General features: G+C 38.3%; 1 protein-coding gene across 6 annotated transcripts in view; it reads right to left on the reverse strand.

Moving 5' to 3' along the window:
• Enox2 (ecto-NOX disulfide-thiol exchanger 2) overlaps positions 1-23,985 on the reverse strand; it is a 265,836-nt gene that overhangs the window by 27,478 nt on the left and 214,373 nt on the right. For all 6 annotated transcript variants that reach the window (XM_040744607.1, XM_040744606.1, XM_040744605.1 and 3 more), the window contains 5 exons: positions 21,144-21,350; positions 14,270-14,503; positions 11,600-11,812; positions 9,311-9,417; positions 955-1,069 (listed from right to left, as the gene is read on the reverse strand). In XM_040744607.1, coding sequence (XP_040600541.1) covers positions 955-1,069; positions 9,311-9,417; positions 11,600-11,812; positions 14,270-14,503; positions 21,144-21,350 — 876 coding nt within the window. The remainder of the gene's footprint in view (positions 1-954; positions 1,070-9,310; positions 9,418-11,599; positions 11,813-14,269; positions 14,504-21,143; positions 21,351-23,985) is intronic.

Raw genomic sequence — 23,985 nt, forward strand, 5'->3', positions numbered from 1 at the left:
AAGGTGTTGTCTTATTGTTCATGAGGCTTACCCTATAGGCCTACTGGGTATCAGCATCATTGCTTCTATCTTACTGTGAGTTTTTCATTATACTAGATTAGAATAAATGCCTTCACTCAGACACCTATTTGCTGACTCCTATTGGGTAGTCAATATATTTGCTAAGTAAGTGTGATAGTTATTTATTTCAGATATTTATTACTTTGTAGACTTTCATTTTGTTACTTTATGGAGATACTTAATTTTTATGCATTCATCCACAATATTACTTAGAATTGTATATGTGTTACCATGTTTGCAAGTGTATGTAATGTACATGGACATGTGGAAGTAGACATTAATGCTAGGTTTCTTCATCACACCCTGCAGTTTGAAACAGGGTTTCTTGCTAAATGTGGAGCTTACTGATTGGCTGCTCAGCAGGTTCCAGGGATCTTCCAGTCTCTACCTCTTCAGCACTGGGATTATAGCTTTAAATTTTTAAGACAGATGCTAGAGATCTGAACTCAGGTTTCTCCTAAATTATATAATCAACTTTGTATTTTCTTTATGTCCTTTGCTATATATATTTTGTTAACATTTAAATAGTATATCTATCTGTAACATATTTGAGCAGAATGTATAAGTAATCTAGCATTCATGCACTTGCTCTCTCACAGTTGAAGTGGAACAATGATGCCTAAATGTCCATTGGGGCATTATTTTTTTAAAAAGCACACATTTTAAAGTAGGTACTTCAATTGAAAAATGGATATATGAAGAACACAGAAAACCCTATAGACACAGGTCTGACATTTAGCAAGTGTTTACTCATACAGCCCCATCAATTTTCTCTATCTGGTGTCCACTCTGATGGGCTGATGTATACATCATCTTACCTTGTTTTAAAGGTTTGAAAATATTGCCACTGCAAGTAAATGTTTATTACATAAAACAAACCAGAATTATCATTACCTGACTCCTCCGTTTCTTTTGTTTCTGTTGTTTCTTCTATTTCATCATCAGACATTTCCATTTCTTCTTCTCTCCTGATGCCCATTAATTCATCATTATGAATGTTGCGAATTTCCTAAGGTTAAAAGGTATGCTTTTTATGGGGGAAACTTGGAAAATGTTCAGGAAGTGGACAGATGTATAGGGACATATTAAAAACTTTCACGGTGTTCTTAAACAAACAGGCAATGGCACATTGAGACTAAATAGTGTCACTAAAAGGCACACTTGGCTCTTACTTGTTTGGAGTTCTGGAATTATACCTTCCCATGATGGTTCCTTTACCTTTGCTATTTCCTCTCCCCCAACAGCTTTCCTGAACAGAACTCTAAACCAAGATTTTGTAGTTTTAGAAGATACAGCAAAAATGAGATTAACTCTCATGGGCAATAACTATAATGTCTGGACAAAAAATACATAACAACTTGATGTCATTGGACAGTGAACAAATGCAGGCATAATATGAAGAAGAATTGGCATTTGGAAGAAGCAAAAAACGTGTGGACAAGTTTCTTGGATTTTAAAAAGCTTCTTAGTTTAAGAGCAGATCAGAGTTAGTGAGTTAGTCACAGGGTAGCTAGATGTCTAGTAGAAAACCCAGCCTCTGTGGCCTAAACAACGACAAGATAGTGGTTAGTGGAAAAACAGCCACTGGAGAGTAAGGGAAGAGAGAGAGAGAGAGAGAGAGAGAGAGAGAGAGAGAGAGAGAGAGAGAGAGAGAGAGAGAGAGAGAGAGAGAGAGAGAGAGATTCTTTACAGTCTGTATATAAACTCCTTTCAAACTTCTGCATGATCTCTCAACCAAGGAAGAGTGAGGCTAAAGGAGTTAAATTGTCATTGAAACTGCTGTTCAACACATAGAAACCTCTAGCTTTAATACAAGCAATTAAATTGATGATTTAAGGAAAAGAATACAAAGTGAACATTTTGGAAGAACGTATCAGGGTCCGTAATTATTACACTATAATATTCATATCTAGGATAATCACCAAAACCACTGGACATCTCAGCAACTAGGTTTAGATTACATTTTCCAGAAAAAGAACAACAAATGGAGACCAACCCTAAAATGATATAGATGGGGTACTCATTAAATAAATAAAACAGCTATTTAACTATGCTTCTGGTATAAAGGAGTTGTGCTCATATAGAAAAAAAGTTAGGCAATCTTATCAGAAGGTCAGATACTTTAAAATAACCCACAGATTCATTTAGCTTAAAACAAAAGAAGACAAGAGTTCTTTTGTCTGGAAATAATGAACTAAGAAATGAAAAGTTCTTTTATTTTCAACATTAAATAAAAGTTCTTATTGTAGACCTTTATGATGTTATTGCCATTTTCTTCCACATATCTTTGTACAGTAAAAATTTTAATGAAATGATTTTTTTTAACATTTGATGACAGAATTCAATCAGCATAACAAAAATTTAATCAAGAAATACTCAATGTGAGGAATTTTTTTTACCATAGAAAGTATAATAAAGAGGGATTGATTAGAAGGTGATAAAAATCACTCCGAAACATACAAGAGCAGCTAGTATGTGATATGAACAAGAAACCTTCACACACACACACACACACACACACACGCACACACACACACACACACACACACGCATACTAACCCAAGGCTAAGTAGCTCTTGTTGAACACTACTACACTTTTATGACTCACAAAGTTGATTCATCAGAAATGGATTGAAATCTACTGTGTAGATGTTTCCAGAAATACAACATCGGGGTGTGAGGAAAGCTTTTCAGAGAAAGATATCTTATAAGAGGTGCTGTGTTTAAGGCTGCTTAAAGGCTACTGACAGAACAGTATATCCACACACCATCCAATTTAAAGAGTGGGATGGATATTAATAGAATCTTAGTTAATTGTGGGATTGGATATCAAAGTTTAAAACTACATGCAACTGAATTCCAGAAATAGAGTATGGGAAGAAAAATATTTGAAGAAATAATGCCCAATAATTTCTTAAATTCGACTAAGGGCATTAATCCACTTATACAAAGAGTTTAGTAAAGCCAAGGCAGGGGCTTATTGTGAAAAAAGTATATCTAGGAACATCATATTCTGACTACAGGAAATTAAAGAAAGTGAAAAACTCATACAAAGTAGATAGAGAACAATGATACATGATATAGAGAGGGAAATCTACAGTGAAACAATCTCATTAATGTTTGTGGAAAAACTAAAATGTCTACCTATTCAGAATTTTACATTTGGAGAATGAAGATAAAGTATTTTCACATAAAAATAAATGCAATAAGTCATCATCATGCTGAAAAGAAGCTAAGAAACTCATGATGATCACTGGAAATGATCAAGTTCACACTGGAAAAGTCTCTTTAAATTTAGGAAAGAGAGGCTAAGGTAATGGCTCAACTGGTAAAGTTATTGCCATGCAAATATGAGGAATTGGTGCCATGGGCAATCCCAGTGCTGGGGAGGTAGAGACAGTAGGATCCTGTGGCTTGCTAGCCAGCCATTGTAGCTAAATAACCAAGGTCCAGGTTCAGTGAGACACTATCTCAAAAAATGGCAGGAGTAATAATTTAGGAAGACATTCATTGTGGTTCTCTGGTCTTCAAACATATGCTTGTGACTGCACACACCCTCACCTACACATGCACATGCATATGAACACATACACATTATACCAAATCAAGTAAGAATGAGAACTACACATTTTAGAGCAACTTGAAATCACTTAGACATAACTTGATTGTTATTGATTTCCTAGGTTTTAAGCTGAGAACTCCTACTGGGTTGCAACTTTGGAAACACCTAAAGCCTTCTGGTTCAAATTACCCAATTTATAAGCATTATGTATATTTCAAATAGATTTCTTCTTATCTTTTCTTTTCTTTTTGAGTCAAGGTCTCACTAAGTAGTCGTGGCTGTCCTGGAACTCTCACTGTAGACCAGGCTGCCTCGAACTCACTGAGATCCATCTGCCTCTGTGTCCTGAGTGCTGAGATTAAAGGCGTACATCACCATGTCTGGCCTTCAAATGGATTTATTAATAATGCTATAGTTAGTCGCTATCCTAATGTCTTCTTTTTATTCCTTTATCAGAAAAAATGATTTCTAGTTCCAGGTAAGTTTTCATTAACACTAAATGAAGGACTCTTTAAAAAGTGAGTTAGTTAGTATCATCACTAATTGGTAAGAAGGAGCAGAAAAATCAGACACTAATATAGTACTTCCTCTGTACTGCAGGGACTTTACTTAAAATAGAAGGAAATTATGACCGATAAATGAACTTTACAGGGCTGTGTCATGAAAAGATGTGCTATGTCTTATTCAGACTCATTGCATGAAGAACAATAAGGGAATTTCTCATTCCTCTGAATGCACTCTACCTCATAAGATTTAGTTTCAGTTATCATCAGAGCTGTTGCTGGAAGGTGATTATAACAAAGTTTGACACTGGCAAATTCAAATATTGCACAGTTTACTGCATCAGAAAAAGCTGTGGCTTTCTAGATTTCTAATAAAAACATAGGCTGTCACAGAGGATAATCAGAGACCAACTCTCAACTCACACACATGTCACTAACACTGATAAAGTTATTATGATTCTCGGGAAAGTAAATTGTGTTCATTCTAGGGAAATATCCCAGGGCAGCAAGATCTTAAAACTAAGACAGATTCTAGAGCTTCCCAGCATCCTTTTGCTTCCAGTTCGGCAAGACAGCTTAAGATCTTAGAAATACAAAGGCCTCAGTAACTACATGGTATGTCTTAACCTAGAGATCTTTCACAGTTTTAAATGCCCCTAGAAATATACTTAGGGGCAATGTTTTTTACCTAAATGCTTAAAAATACCTCAGGGACAAGAACCACCAGTTATTTCAGCTAAATATAAAATGAGAATAAGACAAACTCAGGGAAAGTTTTTTTTCTAAGTTACTCACTGCTGTGTACATTTATACAATCCTTAGCTACAAAAACCTTAAGGCTCATCTCATTATTTTTCTACAAATACCCAATACTAAGTCACACAGTTGGAATAGAATCAAAGAGAACAGCAGAAGGCTATGGGGTACCATATTAAAGAAAATTGAGGGGGGCCAATTGGTAAATGACAGAGTACTTCTAAGAAAAGCGAGACTGTTAATTCTTGGAAATCCTTATTGTTAAAGTACTCTGTATCTACTTTCTGTATTCTCTGGTAGACCAGAAAAGCTTTGAGAAAGAAATCCTTACAAACACTTTTAGAGCAATGGCCTACAAGGTGGCATGCACCCTAAATGGCATTCTAATAGCTTAGCCATAGGATTTGGTAGGGTGCTGATTCCTAGCTACTGAAGTACAGACATCAAAAGTAATAGCTGTATCCATTTCTGCAAAATGTGGGGACGGCATACAACAACACTGTCAGGAATTTTCATAGTAATCACTACATGAAATCTTCTGAGACTTGTCCCTGACAGAATACTTTTTAAAAATAAGTGGCCTTAAAGTTCCCATGTCATCCTTTTACCCACTGTAAATATGTGGTACATCTGATTTCAACAATGAATGGGTAGTGACTTCTGGAACAGCACTGTGATGACTTTGAGTCTCCTCTAACAGTAGCAACCATTTCTGAAACTTAGAAATTTATACTGCTCCACAATGGAGAACAAAATGCACTTTCATATAGACACAAACAAACCAGAGAAATACATGCAAATAATCACTTTGTACCAGTTGACATATTTGATTTACTACAAAGTATGCAAATCATAAATCTTTACACATTAATTATCTAACCATATTTCACAAAATTATATGGACTTTAATTAATCTTACTCATGTTTTACAATAGGAACATTATTACCAGAATATCAACACCCCTTATTAAATGTGTAACAAGCTTCTACTAACCTGTATTTTTTCCAGTATTAACAAGAACTATGGTAGGAAAGGATTCAGAAGGGAATGGAAAAGAACAGTGGCGAGGGAAATAAGTAGCTTGTACACTCAATGTAACAATTTGATTCTGAGATATCATTTAATAAAATGAAGCAACTCACAAACACAGGCTTGTCTCTTGTATGGTAAATAATGGAAACACAAACTAGGTGGATGTAAAATCGGGTTAGTATGTTTTTTGGATGGCTGAAGGCCAACAGCCAGTCTTAATGCAAGTGAGTCCTAAAACAAGAGTGCAAAGATGACTTCATTATTCAATCCCAAACATTCTGGAGTATGAAATGGAAGTAAAGGGAAAAGGTTTATTTTGTCAATTACAATCATCAAAGCCCTTTTCTTTCAGCTCAGTGATATAAAATCTTCTATGAGGAAGGCTGCAAGATCTATCTTCTTAATGTTTACGGCTATGATTTTAGTTTTTACGTATTATCCAAGGTGTAGCACTTGCTATAGTTCAGTTTAGGCGAAACACAGATTTTCAAGGATTCTGTAGAAAAGAGTCTCCATAGTAAATACAACTGTGACTGTAGGCATCAACTTGCAGTAAGAGGAGGGGCTTCAGTCCTCTCTTAGCATCTTTTTCTGTTTCATTTCCAGGAGCCAAACCAGGATAGTAAAAGCAATTAAAAAGACTTATTACCAAACTAGTCAGCCTGGCATGTATTTTCATAGCATTTAATTTCCTCAAAGACGGGGATTTTTTCTAAGTTCATGATCTCTCTATTCCTAACTGAGTAGAATGAGAATACTGGTAGATGCTTGACAGTGAGATAAGGAACAGGTACCATCTGACATGAGGTTTCTACCAGCTGATTTGTTCCCTGAGGCAACTGGGAAGAAGTTGTCAAAACTTCTAACTTGAGGAAACACCTGACTTTTGAGTTGTTATGATTTTCAATGGGGTGCTAAAAGGTAGCCACATCTCAAGAGGGTAGCTTTTTTCATCTCCCATAGGATATATCCTTTAAGTTTTCTGAGTAGCCTTCTAACAGTGGAGACTTTACAGCAATATGAAATGGAAGTACTCTATGGGGCTTAGGGAAGGTAAATTAAAAGGAAGGCCACGAGATATGTCTCAATGTTGAATAGTGATATCTCACTATCATCAGTAGTAGTTTTAGTTACCAAGACTTAGGAAGGTGGGCCTTGATTTAACCCGGTTAAATTCACAGGAAGCATGCTTGGTCAATAACTCACAGATGGAACATGTAGTTCTTGTCAAATCATGATGCCCATGTATCTTATCATCATCCCCCTGCCAAGGAGGCTTTAAAACAATACTGTATAGCAGGGTCTAGGATTTGTAGTTTTCTAGAGCTCTAGAGAAATGTCCAGTTCACAACAGCCATATTTATTATGGTCCTAGTTTAACTTAAGTATAAAGTATATACTCCCTCGGTTGTCAGGCTTGGCATATGCAGACTCTTGATGGGGAATTTTTTGAGATAAAGGTTCACTATATAGTTTAGGATGGCACCAAATGCATGATCACCTGCCTCAAGTATGCTGGGATTAGTGTGTACTACCACATATACTTTGGGGAATATTTCATTGCCTGATGGTTGTTACCTCAGGAAGTCAGTCCCTTCCTTCTCTGCACTGGCAGGGCTTTCCTTAAAAATTCTGGGTAGCTTAGATCTTAGAACATCATGCAGGCTTATGTATATTAAAGAGAAGGGAACATTTAATGCAGGTTAAGAATTACGAATCTAACAAATCCAGAATCTAAAATTGAAAATATTTGAGTGCTAACATGATACTAGTGATCAAAAGTTAATGAAGATGCTATTAGTTTTTTATGATTCTATACACTCACTGGACAGATGTCTTCAAGAGATTTCTCAGTGATTCCCAGTTGTCTCTGTTGAGCTAGAACTGATGCCTTATGGACTACAAGTTTAGGACCAGGGTTTCGCTTATTTTTCCTTAAATGTTTGTTGAGGTTTTAAGCCGTTCCCATACAAATTGTTTACCTATTCACAGAAGGGCAGTGTGGAGAGAATATTGCCTTCATTTGAAAGGTTAGGAAACTAAGCTACACAGAGATTAGATGACCTGTTAAAAATTACATTGAAGTCTGTAGCAGAGCTCAGAAGAGAATAATTTCTACTCTACTTCCTACTTGTATAATTTCGTGAAATCATTTAAAACATCTCTGCATTTCAGTTTTATTACATGCAAAACATAGATTCTACACCTACTCATTATCCTGTATTGAGTTGTTTAATAATAAATTGAAATAACACCATTTATATTTTCAAACTGCTTATATATTTCTTAAACATTTAATCTTATAAAATTGCTTTCATTATTATCAACACCAATTAACAGGTACAGAAACAGGGATCAAGAGATGCTGAATAACTTGCTGTATCCACTAAGCTACGAACATAACAGAAACTTACACTTTGGATTCCTGTTAGACTCTCAGTCCACAAATAGCTTGTACTATACTACATCGACTGGAAGGCTGATACTTAGGTGAGATAACCAGTGCAAAGCAATTTATGAATATAAGTGTTGGGTACTGAGGCTGTAGCTCTGTGTAACATTGCCTGTCTAGAATGTACAATGCCCTGAGTTCAATTACCAGCATGGAAAAAAAGAAATAGGAACATGAGGACTTGAACTATGGATACACTGAATTTGTTACCAGAATGGCCAAATAAACCGTAGATGAAGCAAAAAAAATTTGCTTTACTTATAGACAAAAAAAAATCAGGCCCAGGGAAGGAGAACCTACAGGCACAGAAGAAACTGAGATACCTATAAAACCATTTCCACAGGTAGCACTGGAAATAAACCTCCTATCTGCTTTAACTTCAGATTCAGGCTACTAACCTAATCATCTTACACATATTGTAGTGCTATGCTAAAGATTTACTTGAGCCCAAGCAGAAGGGTGTGTATTGACCTTGATCTGAAATCACAGTCCTTTCTTCTGGGCAGCTCTGATAAAGGAAGCTCAGAAATTTCTTTGCTTCAAGTACCAGCAGACAGCTTCTAGCCTAGACTGTCAAAGCACTCTAATAAACGGAAGATAGCCCTAATATTCCTAATGCTAGAAGCAGAGGTCAGTAATTATTATTGTACTCAAGACAAGCTAGTGAGGAGAAGTAAACTTACAATTATCTCAGCTGCATTTTCACTACTAAGATTTCTATCCAGCAGGATGCATTTAAGACAACATGTGCACATTTATTACCCTTTTGACAGCAGGTGGTCTGGATGTTGACAGGGTATAGAACACATTTCAGTGTTTCATTAGGGACTTGTTGTGACCGTGGGAGCTTGGCACTGTTTAATTCTGGTTAAACTCCAAATCAATAACTTGTTAAGGAAGGAAACGGTCCCCATGAGGAGCTACCAGAGTAGAAAGTTACCAACCTCAGCTTGTTTGCACCAAACACTGATGTTTTTACGCTGGGCTTTAGTGAAGTGGTCCCATGCCTTCTGTTTGGAAGCAGAATGGTACACAGCTACTATCTGCTCAACTGCAGTATCAAATCAGCAGTCAGAAAAGGCCAAATCGTCATCCAGGGATGGAAAGAGAGAGAAAAAATAAAGAGAAAAATGAGGCTTGTTTCATCAAGTTGTTATGACACAAACCAGACTGTGACTCTACTTGGATAAGATTACATGGGCCAAGGTACGTTACTAGTTCTTTTCTCATGGCTGTGATAAATTCTGACAAGAAGTAACTTAAGGAAGGAAGAAAGGGTCTAGTTTGGTTCACAGTTTAAGAAGGGATACATTTAATTACGGAAGGGAAGGCATGGCAGAAGGAATGTGAGGTGGTCAGCGTGTGTCAGTCAGGAAGTGGAACAGGACTATCAAAGCTCACAGATGCTCTCAGAGATCTTCTGCCTCCAGCGAGCCTGAATCTCCTACAATTTCCACAAGTTTCAAAATAGCATCACCAACTGGGAACCAAAAGTTCAAACACATGAATCTATGGGGGCAGTTCACATTCAAATCAGAACAGGAACTACGATTTTAAAAGAGACTCAACGAAAGAGACAGCAATTTACAGGAAGAGACACCCAGTTCAGGTGAGATAATGAGCAAAGCTTTTAATACAAAATTTGTGTATTCATTTAGGCAAAAAAGAGCAAGAGTCAAAATAAATGTGTTTTAGGTTCAAATTTTGTATTTAGTTGGGTGCTATGAACTATACTACTGGGTTCTTTTATTTAATATTATTGTGAATTAATTTGTATGTAACATAAAACAATGGGTTTCATGATAACATTTTCATACATCTATATGATTGTGTTACTCATATTCACTGTGTCTTTTAAGTAGTCCTCTGAAATAGTGTGTGTGTGTGTGTGTGTGTGTGTAGGTCAGAGGGCAATCTGTGAGCACCAGTTTTCTCATTCTACCATGTTGGTTCTGTGGATCAGACTTAAGTTGTTAACCTGCTGGGCCATCTCTCTGGCTCAAGTGAAGAGAAGATTGGACATGAGTATTTTGGGAGAAACAAAAGCTAAAGAACCCCTGATTCTTACAGCAAGAAAATTCAGAGATAGGATTATTTCTTTCTTTACAGTCATGTTTTCACTGTGTTCTAATGACATAGAGATTCTCACAATCCTTGCTGCTTTCTTTTTCTACTTATTAGGAAGTCCTGAAGATATGTGCTTTCCCCTCTTGGATTTTATGTCTATCCATACTTCCAAAATACGAGTAAAAGTGGAGAAAGTCCTTAATCCCAATTATATATGAGTCAGGTTTGGAGAGAAAAATATAGGAAGAGTGGACCATAATTGCTTAAAAGCAAAATCATAAAACTGCCCCGGTTCTTAAGGTGAATTTAGCTCCTTATCGAAAAGATTTGGCCATATAATTTTGTTACGTGGTGAACAAAAAAAAATCACTGGAGTGTTTATCTGATCTATCTCATTGCAGAGAACCTGGATAGATCTGAAGTGGTATACCTTTTAAAAATGGCTTCTGGCCTGTATGGTGTCTATCATATCTAGTGAAGATAATGGGAGAAAACTAAATTGAAAATGTAGAAGGAGCAAATTTATTTTTATGCAATCATCTTGGAAAATGTAATATTATTTCTTACTACAAATTCCTAAACAACATATTACATGATGATAATAATGTAAATTTGAAGACATACTGCCATAAAATCCTAACATCATATTCTAACTTCCACAATAAAATATCTAATCCTCTACTGAGGACCAGGGCTGTAAAAGGATGGGCTGTTGCTTACCTACATCCCAGTGCTTTTGCAGAGCTGAAGAAGCTAAAGCAGAGAAAATGTAAACAGGGGGTGCTCTCATGTACTCTGTGAAATCAGAGCCTTAGTATTTGACAATGCAAGGTAATGGTTCTCAACATGTGTGCTGTGACCCCTTTGGGAGATCGAGTGACCCTTTCACAGGGGTCACATGTCAGTTATTACATTACAATTCATAACTAGCAAAATTACAGTGATGAGGTAGCCTGAAAATAATTTTATGGTTGGGGGTCAGTACAACATGAGGAACTATATTAAGGGGTTGTAGCATTAGGAAGGCTGAGAATCACTGATATAAGAAGAGCTAGGAAGGTTACCTAGCCATCTGAAGTACATAGCTTTGCAGGCCTTGTATCCTGTGTAGGGCACGTGGCGAGTAAGCAAAGGACTCTTCCAGCAGAACTGTAACTCCCACTTACATTGAATAAGAATTCCAGAAAGGGCCTGCTTGAACTTCTCTTTTGCTTCTTCCATCTCTTTCTCATGGGCTGCTTTCTCATTCACCAGGCGGCGGACATGGCTGTTGGCTGACTGGATCATGGAATAGAAGTGGTTGGCACTGCGGCGGTTCACTTCTCCTCTCTCTATCCAGGTGAGCAAGGTCTGCACAGCTTCTGAGAATTTGGAATCATCTGAAACAAAAGAGTTTATTTTGAAAACTACTAACAGTGGCCAAATCTCAATCTATTTCCACAATACCCTGGCAAAAAGTTATCAGGGATTTTGGCAGATACAGGTATATGAATTAATGAAGGCAAGGAACCTCACATGTACACACATGCACAGAACGAAAGGCGAGGAAAACAGGTAACAGCTTATGAATAGCTTCAGAAATAGGGTGGCTTCTTTCCTTCCTAAAATTTCTGGGGCTGTAACTCAGTGTGAGCTCCTAGTTTACACACACACACACACACACACACACCTGCACGCACACACGCACACACACACACATGCAATCTCTCAAAGAAACATATTTATACTATGATAGTTTTCATGTATTGAGAATTCCTTAACTTATCTTATTATTTGAGAGAGGGAGGTAGGGAGGGAGATGGGGAGAGAGGGAGAGAGGGAGAGAGGGAGACAGACAGACAGACAGACACACACACACACACACACACACACACACGGTGGGGAATTAACAATGAGGGAATTTCACAATTCTACAATCTTGCATTTTTTCTTTTTCCCTTTTTTTAAATTTAATGTGTGTGTGCATGTGTGTGTGTGTGAGAGAGAGAGTGTGTGCGCGCATGTGCGCATTGTAATAAGGAAAAGTCAGTGAGAATGTTGCATCTAAGTTGATATGTCAGTACTTTTGTCCTGGACACATGGAATTACAATTACAGAAAGGCCTAAGAAAAGGGTTCAGTGTGTAGTTCTTTATGCACAAGCGTTTCTATCTTCAACCTTTTATAATAGCACTCTGGAATCCAGAGATCCTCATTCTTCCACTCAGTCCCAGCCAGGATCTATTTATGTCCATGTGTCCTCATGTCCTTTGCTCTTGCCTTCAAGAGAATCTCTGCAGTTCATGGAACCACCCTGTAATGTTAACAGTGCAGCAGCACAGCTCTTCCATACCGTCCAGGCCTCCTTCCCCAGCTAGCTACTTACATATTCTGTTCTGGCAGACCTGTGAGACAGACTCTCATAGCATTCAATTGAAGCCACATTGTGGAGCTTCACACCCCTCTCTGGCTAGAAGCTCTTAGTCAAGTAGAAATGTATTTGCTTGGCCCCTGCCCTTCAGCTTTTCATTGCAGACACAATGGTAGAGGAGTCTTCCCCATGTAGCAGCATTTCATTTCATTACTTGGATACAATCTTTTATGTCGATGCTGCTTGTGCTTCTCTTGAGGGCCGTGCAACCAGCAAATTCTTTTTTTTAGTGTACAGTGTCTTGTTTGGTGTCATGTGACTAGACAAATCTTGGAACTGGCATCTCACCAACGCAAAAGCTTCTCTAGTGTTTCAAAATATACCATTATTTCTGTTCAGTTAGGGATGCTATACTTTCTGTTTTTCCCTTGCAGAAAGTCAAAATCAATCCAAAGAGATTTCTTAAATGTGATGTAAACAAATTTGGCAAGTGCGACCTATTTATTTAGAAAGTAGAATTAGCAAGATCTTGCTGAAATGAAAGCACAGAAGCAGGGCAAATTCATAGCATTAGAGCTGGGTCAATGTCATCAGTAAGATCAATGGGGCAGCAACATTCATTCAATAAAATCAACTGTACTTGGGAAATGAGAGACTGGCTCTGAGTTACTATGACAAGAGAACAGGCAAGGTGATTAATGCCAAATTAGCAAAGTGGCTCTAAGTCTCAAGCAAGAACAGGAATCAAAACTATAGAAAAAGGAGTTTGGCTTACCGATATCTAGAAATTTCCATAGTTCCTTTGTGGAATAACTTGACCTTTAACAACGATAAAGACTTCTTTCTCAGGTAGTAGCTAAGTCTTCAAGGTAATCAATGCATACACATGGTGACTAATTTCTGGGCCTCCATTTTGCCATCTTGGTTTTGTTTGTCTATTTATTTTGAGACAAGAGTTCATTCTATAACCCAGGTAGGCCTGCAGTTCTTGGTGATCATCCTGCCTCAGCCTCCAGAGTGTTGGGATTACAAGCATGCCCTACTATATTTTGACATCTTTTAAAATGAGGACTTTACTGGAATTTTACAGGGCCATGTCCAGTTCTACAATGCTGATGTACTCAATGATGAAAAATTCAAATCTCACTAGTACCCAATATAAAAGGTGGACATGTAGGTCCTAAGCCATGAATCATACCTCAAATTTTCTTGTGTAGTAAGTAGAAAAATATCTCTTCTTACTTATCTGATGTCTGGATAGAAAAGTACCAACTGTTGAGACAATGAAGGAACTGAGACACAGGTGGGATGGACAAATTTCCTGGTTCTGGAGTTACTTGGTATTATCAGCAAGCTTCCAACACATGAAATGCTAGGATCTATTAGCTAGAAACTGAAAGGGTAACTCTAAACAGCACAGTGATGTTTATTACAATCCCCCAAGAAAAACAGTCCATTCAATCATGGAGCTTGAATGCCTTCTATACCTTTCAGTTTTTCAGCGACAATGCTGCATTCATGATCTGAATAGTGGACCACTGGGGGTGGGGATGGTGGACGCAGTCTTTCTTCTTCCATCCTTCTACGGTGCCGCTCCTCTCTTGCCAGCATACGCTGTTTACACTCCCACTCATACAAGTCATCCCGAGCCTGGGCAAAGTCAACATGAAGCCGGCCTGTGTCCTTCTTGTCAGTGCTAGAGCCCAGGCGTATTCGGTAACCTAAAATAAAAGGGAGTGAGGGAAGGGAGAAGAGACTAGTAAGCCACCAACTTACTAGTTCAGTGTCTTAGAGATGGTTTGAGTAGTTCTAAGTGATCACATAATACCAAATTCTCTCTCACTGGTATCAAGGTGAATCATCAAAAGACTTAGATTACAGTCTCATTTTGTAATGTACACTTCATGTGTCGTTTGAACTTACTGAGAAGACAGAGCTGAAAATGGAGTTGCCTCTCCTCTCCCCATTTCAGACCCAACTCTATGTGTCTCAAAGTGTCCTTCACAGCCTCATGTCTGGGGCTGGGATGCCCACTTCCATTCTGTGACAGGGAGGGGAAAAGAACTGCCAATAGTCACCAGAAGATCTCTGTTGACTATTTTAAGTACTTAATTTGTTATTTTTCTTCTTTCACTTTGCTTATCTTATACTTAATAAACTAATTCATTAAAAACAGAAAGTATGGCCATCACAGATCAGTCTCCAGACCACACAGAATACATCTTTAATAGTAGTTTTCTAGTCTATAGGTTTGGATGATCTTGTTTTTAGGATGCTTTTTCTCTACTTTTCCACCTGACATCAAGAACGAGCATTGGGGCTTAGGAATATGGCTCAATGAGTAAAAACACTTGCTGCATAACTATGAAGAACTGAGTTCAAATCTCTCAAATCCCTGTAAAAAGCCAGGCATGGCAGCAAATGACTGTGACCCAAATTTTCTTATGGTGATATGGGAGATGTAGATGGGGGGATTGTCAGGAGCTCAATGGCAAGCTCCCATGGCATCACAACAGTGAAAAAAAGAGATCCTGTCTCAAACAAAGTGGAGGACAAGGACTGACACACATGCTCACATTCACACATATAAATGTACTCATGCATACAGGCACACACACCATACATTTGCAAGAGTAAATGCACATATAAATGCAAGAGTAAGGTAAACAAAACAGCATCAAGGAAAGAATGAGCCTTATATTGTACCAAGGGCTGGGAAGAATGGGAATGGCTTTTCCCAAGCATGGTCTTCTTGGATATCTCCAAGAATGTAAGTTACATCATCACACAGAAGTTAGAGAAGTGTAAATGCATTAGCTTGTAATTTAAATTTTTAAAATTGCTTCCTGGATATAATTGGGAACACTAGACCACTTTCTTTTCTGGGACAGAAATTAAATAGATGGTGGGGGGCATATAACGCAGTGGTATATAGTTTGGAATACTAAAAGATATTGATATAATTAGAGCAGTCATACAGAACGTGGATTAAAAATTTAGGAACAACTTCCTATTTCTACTTTTCGTGCCAGTTATATCACCTAAGGAAAGTTTCTAGACCAGCAATGAAGATTATTGTTTAGTACATCTGTGTTTCAGGAGCTTAGGTAGATACTTAAATGTACATTCATCTCATTTCATTCTCAGTAAACTATATGGTAACAATTTTACAAAGAGAAAGATACGCATCAGAAAAGGTAGAGAGGGTAAGCAGCTTGCCCCGAGGGTGGGGGAAGGGAAAGAGTACAAACAGCAGAGTCAGAACTTGAATCTAGGATGTCAGATTTTCAAAGCTATTTCGTTTCCTTCTATTCTGCTGAGTAATGCCCAATATAGATTCTGTTTCTTGTTAAGTCATAGGGGTCACATTTATCTTCCTCCTTCAACAGTAAACACATGTCTGGTGGTAGCGTTGGCCCACAACCTTAATCTCTTCACTTGGGAGGCTGAGGCAGGCAGATCTCCAAGGCCAGAGTGATCTAGAGTGAGTTCCAAGACAGCCATGGATACAGAGAGAAACCCTGTCATGGGAGAAAGCATACACATGAACCAACAGTGTTTAAGATCCTGGACAATGATGACAGCGAGCAGTGGGAGACAATCAAATGAGCCGGTCCCTGTGATTGCCCCAGGAGGTTTCTAGGCCTTAGTGAACGCTGTGGAGACTATGGAAAACAGAATTCATAATACAGAGTATCAGAAGGAAGGGATCTGCACAGGAAATAACCTAAGAGATCTGTAGACGAGATCTTCAGAGACAGACACAATCTCTGCAGCTCACACAGGTCTGGAAACAGCTCCTTTCTCTACCAGACGGAGAACAAAAACTCATACATAACAGAGTACTAGGTAATCAGAAAGGTTTTGCCTTAATAGTGAAGAAAAATAGCCCTAGGCTTCCTAGGCTTGCTTTGGTCCTGCGAATAGTGCTTAGAAAGCAACCCTTAAAAGGACAAAGATTTCCCATGTTTCATACATTCATCTCAGAACAAAGCTCAAGGGCATTATTTATAAGAATGAAAAAGTGTGTATCTCCACCAGTTGGTTATCTAATACAAAGTGGTCATCCCTGAAAACGTATATACAAGTAACATTATACATACTAAGCAGGTTGTATTTTGAGAATATTTGTATATATATATATGTATGTAACGACAATTAATAAAAAAGAGGTCATGAATTTGAAACCAAGGAAAGGTATATGGGATGTTTGGAGAAAAGAAATGGGGGAAATGATGTAATTATATTATAATCTCAAAAACAAAAGAAATTCCGCAAGTCTCAGCAATTCCACTCTTAGGCATATACCCAAAAGAGGCCCATTCATACAACAGATGTCTGTTCCACTATGTTCATAGCAGCATTATTTGTAATAGCCAGAACCTGGAAGCAACCTAGATACCCCTCAACTGAAGAGTGGATACAGAAAATGTGGTACATTTATATAATACAGTACTACTCAGCATAAGAAAAAAACAATGGAATCTTGAAATTCGCAGGTAAATGGATAGCACTGGAAGAAACCATCCTGAGTGAGGTAACCCAGGCACAAAAAGACAAACACGGTATGTACTCACTCATATATGGATTTTAGACATAGGTCAGGATAGTGCCAGTCTGCACTTCCATTGACAAAGTGTCTGGGAAACAGGAAAGAACCTAAGAGGAATGAGGCAAGATCTCCTGAACAGACTGGGAACATGGAGAGAGGTGGGGGGAGGGTGGGAACTGGAAAGAAGAGAGGGGGAGAAGAGGAGGAGAGAGTAGGTCATAGAGGAACAGGAAGATTGAGTGGGGGGTAAAATAGGGGGAGAACAGGATGAGAAATACCATTATATAGGGAGTCATAGGTTAGAAGAGAGGTCTGGCACCAGTGAGACCTCTAGTGATCTAAAGGGATGACACCAACTGGCAAGCTAAGCAATAGTGGAGAGACCACTTTAAATGCCCATTCCTGATAATGAACTTGAAATACCCTATATGCCATTCTAGAACCTTCATCCAGTGACTGACGGAAGCAGAGACAAACACCCACAGTTAAACACTGAACTGAACCCATGGAACCCAGCGACAGACAGAGAGGAGCGATGAGCAAATTGGCAAAGAATGGGCTGGCGAAACCAGCAGAGACAGCTGATCTGAACAGAGGAGAGCTCTTGGACCCCAGACCGACAGCTGGGAGGCCAGCATTCGACTGATCCAGACCCCCTGAGTGTGAGAGTAAGTGAGGAGGCCTGGGCAACCTATGGGGCCCTGGACAGTAGATCAGTGTTTATCCCTGGCATACAAATGGACTTCGGGTGTCCATAACACAAAGAGGGATGCTCTCTCAGCCTGGACTTTTAGGTGAGTGCCTGGACCCTGCCCTGAGTGAAATGACAGACTCTAGATATTCCCTATGTGGAAGGAACTGGCAATAGGGTGGGAGGCTGGGGGGGGGATGGTGGAGAGGTGCAGGAGGAGGGGAGGGAGAGGGAACTGGGATTGACATGTGAATCAAGCTATTTAAAATTAAAGTAATAAAAAAGTTAAATAAAGAAATACCTTTCCTAAACAAAAATAGTTATTTTTTCCCTATTGAGACAAGTTCTTGCAATGTAGCCCAGGCTGGGCTGAAATTCACGATTCTCCTCCCTTATTCTCCTAAATGCTAAGTTTCATTTTTTCTGAACCATACAATTTTGTGAGAGGTCATTAGAACTGACTTGTGCTATGAAAAATGTTAAAGGAAATTCAAGCAGTGGGGGAAATGACACCAAATGGAAATTTGAGTCTTTGCAAGGGAAAGAAGAGCATACATAATGTATAATTCCACTTACAGGAAGTTCCAAGAAATGCATAGTAATCTGATAAAGAACAGATAAGTGACTGCTTGACAATGAAATAAGACGGAAGAAAGAAGCACAAAAGAGGGACAAAGGAAGCTTTAGGGAGGGGAGGATATGTTGATTCTTTTAATGGTGATGATTTCATGTCGTTATCATATATAACACAGTATATAATTATATTTTCAATTATGTGTACCAATGCTCATACTTATAGGTTTCTACTAGTGTTATAATAGATAACACAAAGGGTGCCACATATTTCTTATCAATAGTTTGGTGCAGTATTTTCATAACTTTTAATTTTACTAATCATCTAAGTCTTTAGAAAAGTGGAGATACAAATGAATTACACAAGAGAGGAGGATATACAAGCACTATATACCACTGTACCAATGCTATGATCCTATGGGTTAGGTCGTCACAAAGGTGCCTCCATTTAAAAAAAAATATTCTTCCTACATTCCTGCAACATCTTTTAGAATAGGTTTTTATTGTTTTGTTTCTTTTCACCACATTCTTTTATAATTTATAATAAAAGAATCTCATTCAAAAATTATGGCAACTGTTACCTTCCCCAGGAGAATTCTCAAATTTAAAGGGCAAAACTGAGTTATTTCCACAACACTGATTGCCAGTCATCTCTTTTCATTTGGCAGCCCTGTGGATGTTTGTAGGAGGTGAATGTAAACACAGAATAGATTTCAGTCATATTCTGATGGGTGCCACCCAAACAGTATGTTGCCTTTTATGTCTAACTATTTAGGGCTTTTTGAGACCTCTACATTCCTATTAAAATAGTCTATTGTGGACTGTTCTGTTATTGTTGCTAAGTGCTGTCTAATCTCCAGTAGTTAGACACTGTAGCACTTAGCAACTGTAATAAGAGCATTCTGCATCAAACGCCCCCTCATTTCCCCCATGCTACTAGCCTTCTTTTGCAAATTTTCTCTACCTTTTCCCTGGATTATGGCAGCAGGTGTTAAACTGACCTTCTCTCTTCTTTTCTCTAATCCACTTTTACACAGAAATGTCAGGTTAATCTTTTAGAGACAACCACTTTTCTGGTTCAAATCTGTCCTCCTCGCTCCTCATTACCTGGGGAGTAAAAACCCAATTGCTAAACCTTTCAATGTAAGCTAACAACTGATATTTTGCAACCCTCTTTCATACCTGCTTAATACACAAACCACCACTCATTGTCTCTTGAATATTTGCCAAAGTTTTCTACTTTTGTTATTTTGCTCATATGTTTCTTTGTTCCACTGTTTTCTTACCTACTTTTCTATTGTGGTGATAAAACATGACAACCAATGAAACTAACAGAATAGTTTATTGGGGTTTACAGTTTCAGAGGGTTAGAGGCCATGATCACCATATTGAAGAGCATGGCAGCAGGCAGGCAGGCATGTAGGCATTGCACTAGAGCAGTAGCTAAAAGCTTACATTTTTATTTATAAGTAGGAGGCAGGGAGAGCTAACTAGGAGGTCATGTGTTTTTCAAGCCTCAAAACCAGCCTCCTATTACACACCGCATCCAACAAAGGCCACACCTCCTAATCCCTCTCAAATATTTTCACCAACTGGAGACCAAGTATTCATGTACATGAGTCTATTGGGGCCAATTTCATCCAAGCAACCACAATAGTTCACCAGCAAATGCTTACTCTTTGCCAAAGACATGGTACAACAGCAATCTTTTTGTGCCCAAAAGATAGTTCAGTGGGTAAACACTCTGCTGCCAAGGAACTGAGTTTGATCTCTGGAAACTCACATGATAGACAGAGAGTACTGACTCCTGCAAATTGTTATCTGACCCAGAAATGCTGATCTTTCTGGATATCCCAATTAGGATTCAGAAATATTCATATTCTTCCCATCCCTGTTTCACTTCCTTTTCTATTATATTTCCCTTTCCTATGGTAATTGTTACTATCACTCATCGTTATTAGTAGTAGTGAATGTACCTCATCAGATGGATGTAGAAGTATTAGTTCTAGAATGGTGTAATAGATGTGATGTTACAATACAGTACCAAGTGCTGTAGGAGCACTCAGGAAAGGGTGCCTAAATCATCTTGGGACAGATTGGACAGACACATTGGAAAAGGAAACCAGAGAGTTTATATTTGAGCTATAGCATTAGGGTGTGTGTGTGTGTGTGTGTTGGACTGGCATGAACAAAGTAATTACAGCAGAGGGATAGACATAAAACATTGTGGCACATCTTGGACCTAATATCTACCAAGTGTTTGGGACATGTGCGCAGGAAGAATTGGAATGTGAAATTGAGAGGCAGAGCTTATCATGCACATCTTTAATTTTACATGCAAAGTGTGGTTATTTTCCAGACAGTTCAGAACTTCTGATGGCTTTAAGGAAGAAGGTTGGGGAGGAGGTAACACATTTTTTTCCATCTTATAAGGCAGAGAGAGTCCCTTTCAATTTGCACACTTCTGCTAATGACCGAAATCCTCTGTTCTCAGATTTCTGCATTGCACGTGGTGAGCATAACCCGCCCCCACATCAACACTTACCAGACAGGTAAAGGGCTTTGTCCACCATATACTCCTCAGCAAAGCGAATGTGACAGAAGTTCTTTTTGCTCTTCCGGATAGCAATGATCTCTCCACACTGCTCAAACACTTCCACAATGATCTGTTCTGTCCCATTTTCAGGTAGGCCACCCACAAATACTGTCTTACATCCTGGTGGTCTCTCTCGTGTTGCAGGTGGTGGGAGATCTAAATTTAAAGGAAAAAGAATCTGAAATAAAAATATTTGCTTGGGACAGATCTCTTTGAAACCTTTTTTCCCTTCAAAAACTTTAGCCTCATGGTGCTTGTCTCTGCTCCCTAGAAAATTTATTACATGAACCTGAAAAGCATTTTGTCCAATGATTTTATGACTCTGGCTGCTATGGAATTAAGACCCATTCTGTCTGTCCTATGTAGAGAGCTTTGTTTCATTCCTTACTTTTGCCGTGATAAGCCCATGATGTTAATGTTTTGGTCATTTGTATTATGAATAGTAAGTAGGGGAAATTTCACTTAGTTTAACTAATTGCATTCAGGAGTCTGTACACCCTGATAGAGACGGCAGTTCAGATTGCTGTTATTACATTCTATTTATGTTTATTGAAAGAAGTGGTTCACGACTAATTTGAAAATTACAAGGTGAATATGAAAACATTTATAGCTGGTAGGATGCTTTGGCTAAACAAATTAGAGTACAAAGCATCCCTTTTATATTTTTAGGGAGTTTCAAATATAAATACAAATAAGCCTTTTGTCTAATTTCTTGCTGGAGTAGTGAGGCCCAAAGCCAGTCTTGTAGCATTTAAAGGGGCACAGAGATTGTAAGTTTGCCTGGAAAACCATTAACTAAAGTGAGATAAATCTTGCCATAGAGAGTCATTAAAAACACCCCTAATGAGGTGATTCGCCTCTGCTTAAAAAGTACTTTCCACTCATTGTATATATAAAGCTTCTTGGATCTGTCAGCTCCTTGTTACTCTTTATATGTGTGAAAGCATTTTTTAAAAGTGAAATCCTACAGTTCAAAGCACAACAAAACGAAGAACCCTGGCCATGATTTTTTTCTTCCTTCCTAGTGTTGGTTTGTCTCTGCAAGGATTTATTTTGTGTAATCCATTCTTCTGATTCAGTTCTCAACAATTCTCCAAGCTCAATATTTGGAAGCTCAGCAATCAGGGATTACAGCTCCCATGTGAAAATAAACGAGTCTCATTCACAGATGAGGACGAAACCTCTACTTGAGTCCAAGCTGGCAGAAGGCTGATTTGGGAGATTCCTCAGTTAGCAATATCCCTACTTACCTTGCTTTGTTACTGCTGCCTGTCTTATTGTGGTGGCTGAGAAGACCAAATTTTTCATGATGACACTCCTCCCTTACTTAGCTGCTAAAACGGGCGATGGGAGAACTTACAAACTGCTACTTTTTGAAGTCTACTTTTAAGAACACACTGTTTTATTTTTTGCTTGTGTGTTTCATATGTGACATTTAAAGGGAAAGAGAACATGTCAGAGTGAGCAGCAGTCTGAACTAGCTTGCTTGTGACTACTAAGTGGGGTTGTCATTTAGCAGTAATGTAAGAAAGGGGCTGAGAATTACTTTAGACTTAGGCTTTTTAACAACTGGAAAATAGTTTTACCATCATAATTCCAGTTATTCTTAACTCTGGTAGCATGAAACATTCAACTTGAGAGTTAAGCAAATAATGTCTGCCCCCACACCAATAAGGTTGATTTAATTAGTTCAGGGTGCAGCCTATGTTTGCTTTTTGTTGTTAGCTTATCAGGCAGACTTAGTACGTAGTTAGGGTTGAAAGTCTCTGAGTATTCTGACCTTCTGATATTATAGAGGAATATTCTTGACTGAATGGAGTGTCTCATTCAAGGACATCACATTAGATAAAGACATCATAAACTTGGAACAGGAAAATCCCACATTTAAATCTTACTCAATGTGTGTGTGACGATGGAGAAGTTACACAACCTGTGAAAACTCTCATTTTCAGTCTTCTAAATAGGGATACTATTCCTTACCTTAAACTTTTTTGTAGGACTACTGATACTATGTTGAACATATCGGATGTTGTACAAACCCTAGCACTTCGCTTCCTAATAAATAGTAGTCATTACAATGTTAATATTTATTATGGAACCCAGGTCTCCTAATTCCCAGTCTGAGGCTTTTTACTACTCTACCACATGCCTGGAGTTTGGACCTGGAACTGTGAAATACAAACTCCCTTGATTTATCCAGACAAATCTGAGCTTGAGGAATTTATGGTCGTGGAGATGCATGCAGCTTTGACCACAGAATACAACCCAGCCACTGTATACATAGGTAATGAATTTTCAAGACTATCTATTTAGACAGAACTGTTTTCAAATAAAAAGCTGTAGAATAACATCCTATTTTAGAGTAAAAAGGCTTCTGGAACTTATTTTTAAAGGAACTGCATGGTAAATAATACTTTTATGAAGCAAAAATCATCTTCATAAACTTGAATTCAGTTTATGTCTACTGACAGTCTAAGGAATACGTACTTATTCTGGAAGTTACATATAATACCCAGAATCCAAACATCCATCCCATGACTACATTTGTGGAGCTTAACATTTTGTGATGAAGCCATTAATATGATGCTGCAATTCTTTTGTGGTGACTTCTGCTAAGTAACAGAGCATAAAATTCACTAAGACTAATGTTAAGAATGCTAGGAGATACAAATGGACTTTGGATGCCCACCCCACAATGAGAGATGCTCTCTCACCCTGGACTCTTGGGGGAGGGTCTAGGCCCTGCCCTGGATAAAATGACAGACTATGGACACCCAGTGGAGGGTCTCGC

This window comes from Mesocricetus auratus, unplaced genomic scaffold (genome assembly GCF_017639785.1).
Source record: "Mesocricetus auratus isolate SY011 unplaced genomic scaffold, BCM_Maur_2.0 Super-Scaffold_100003, whole genome shotgun sequence".
NCBI classification, from domain to species: Eukaryota; Metazoa; Chordata; class Mammalia; order Rodentia; family Cricetidae; genus Mesocricetus; species Mesocricetus auratus.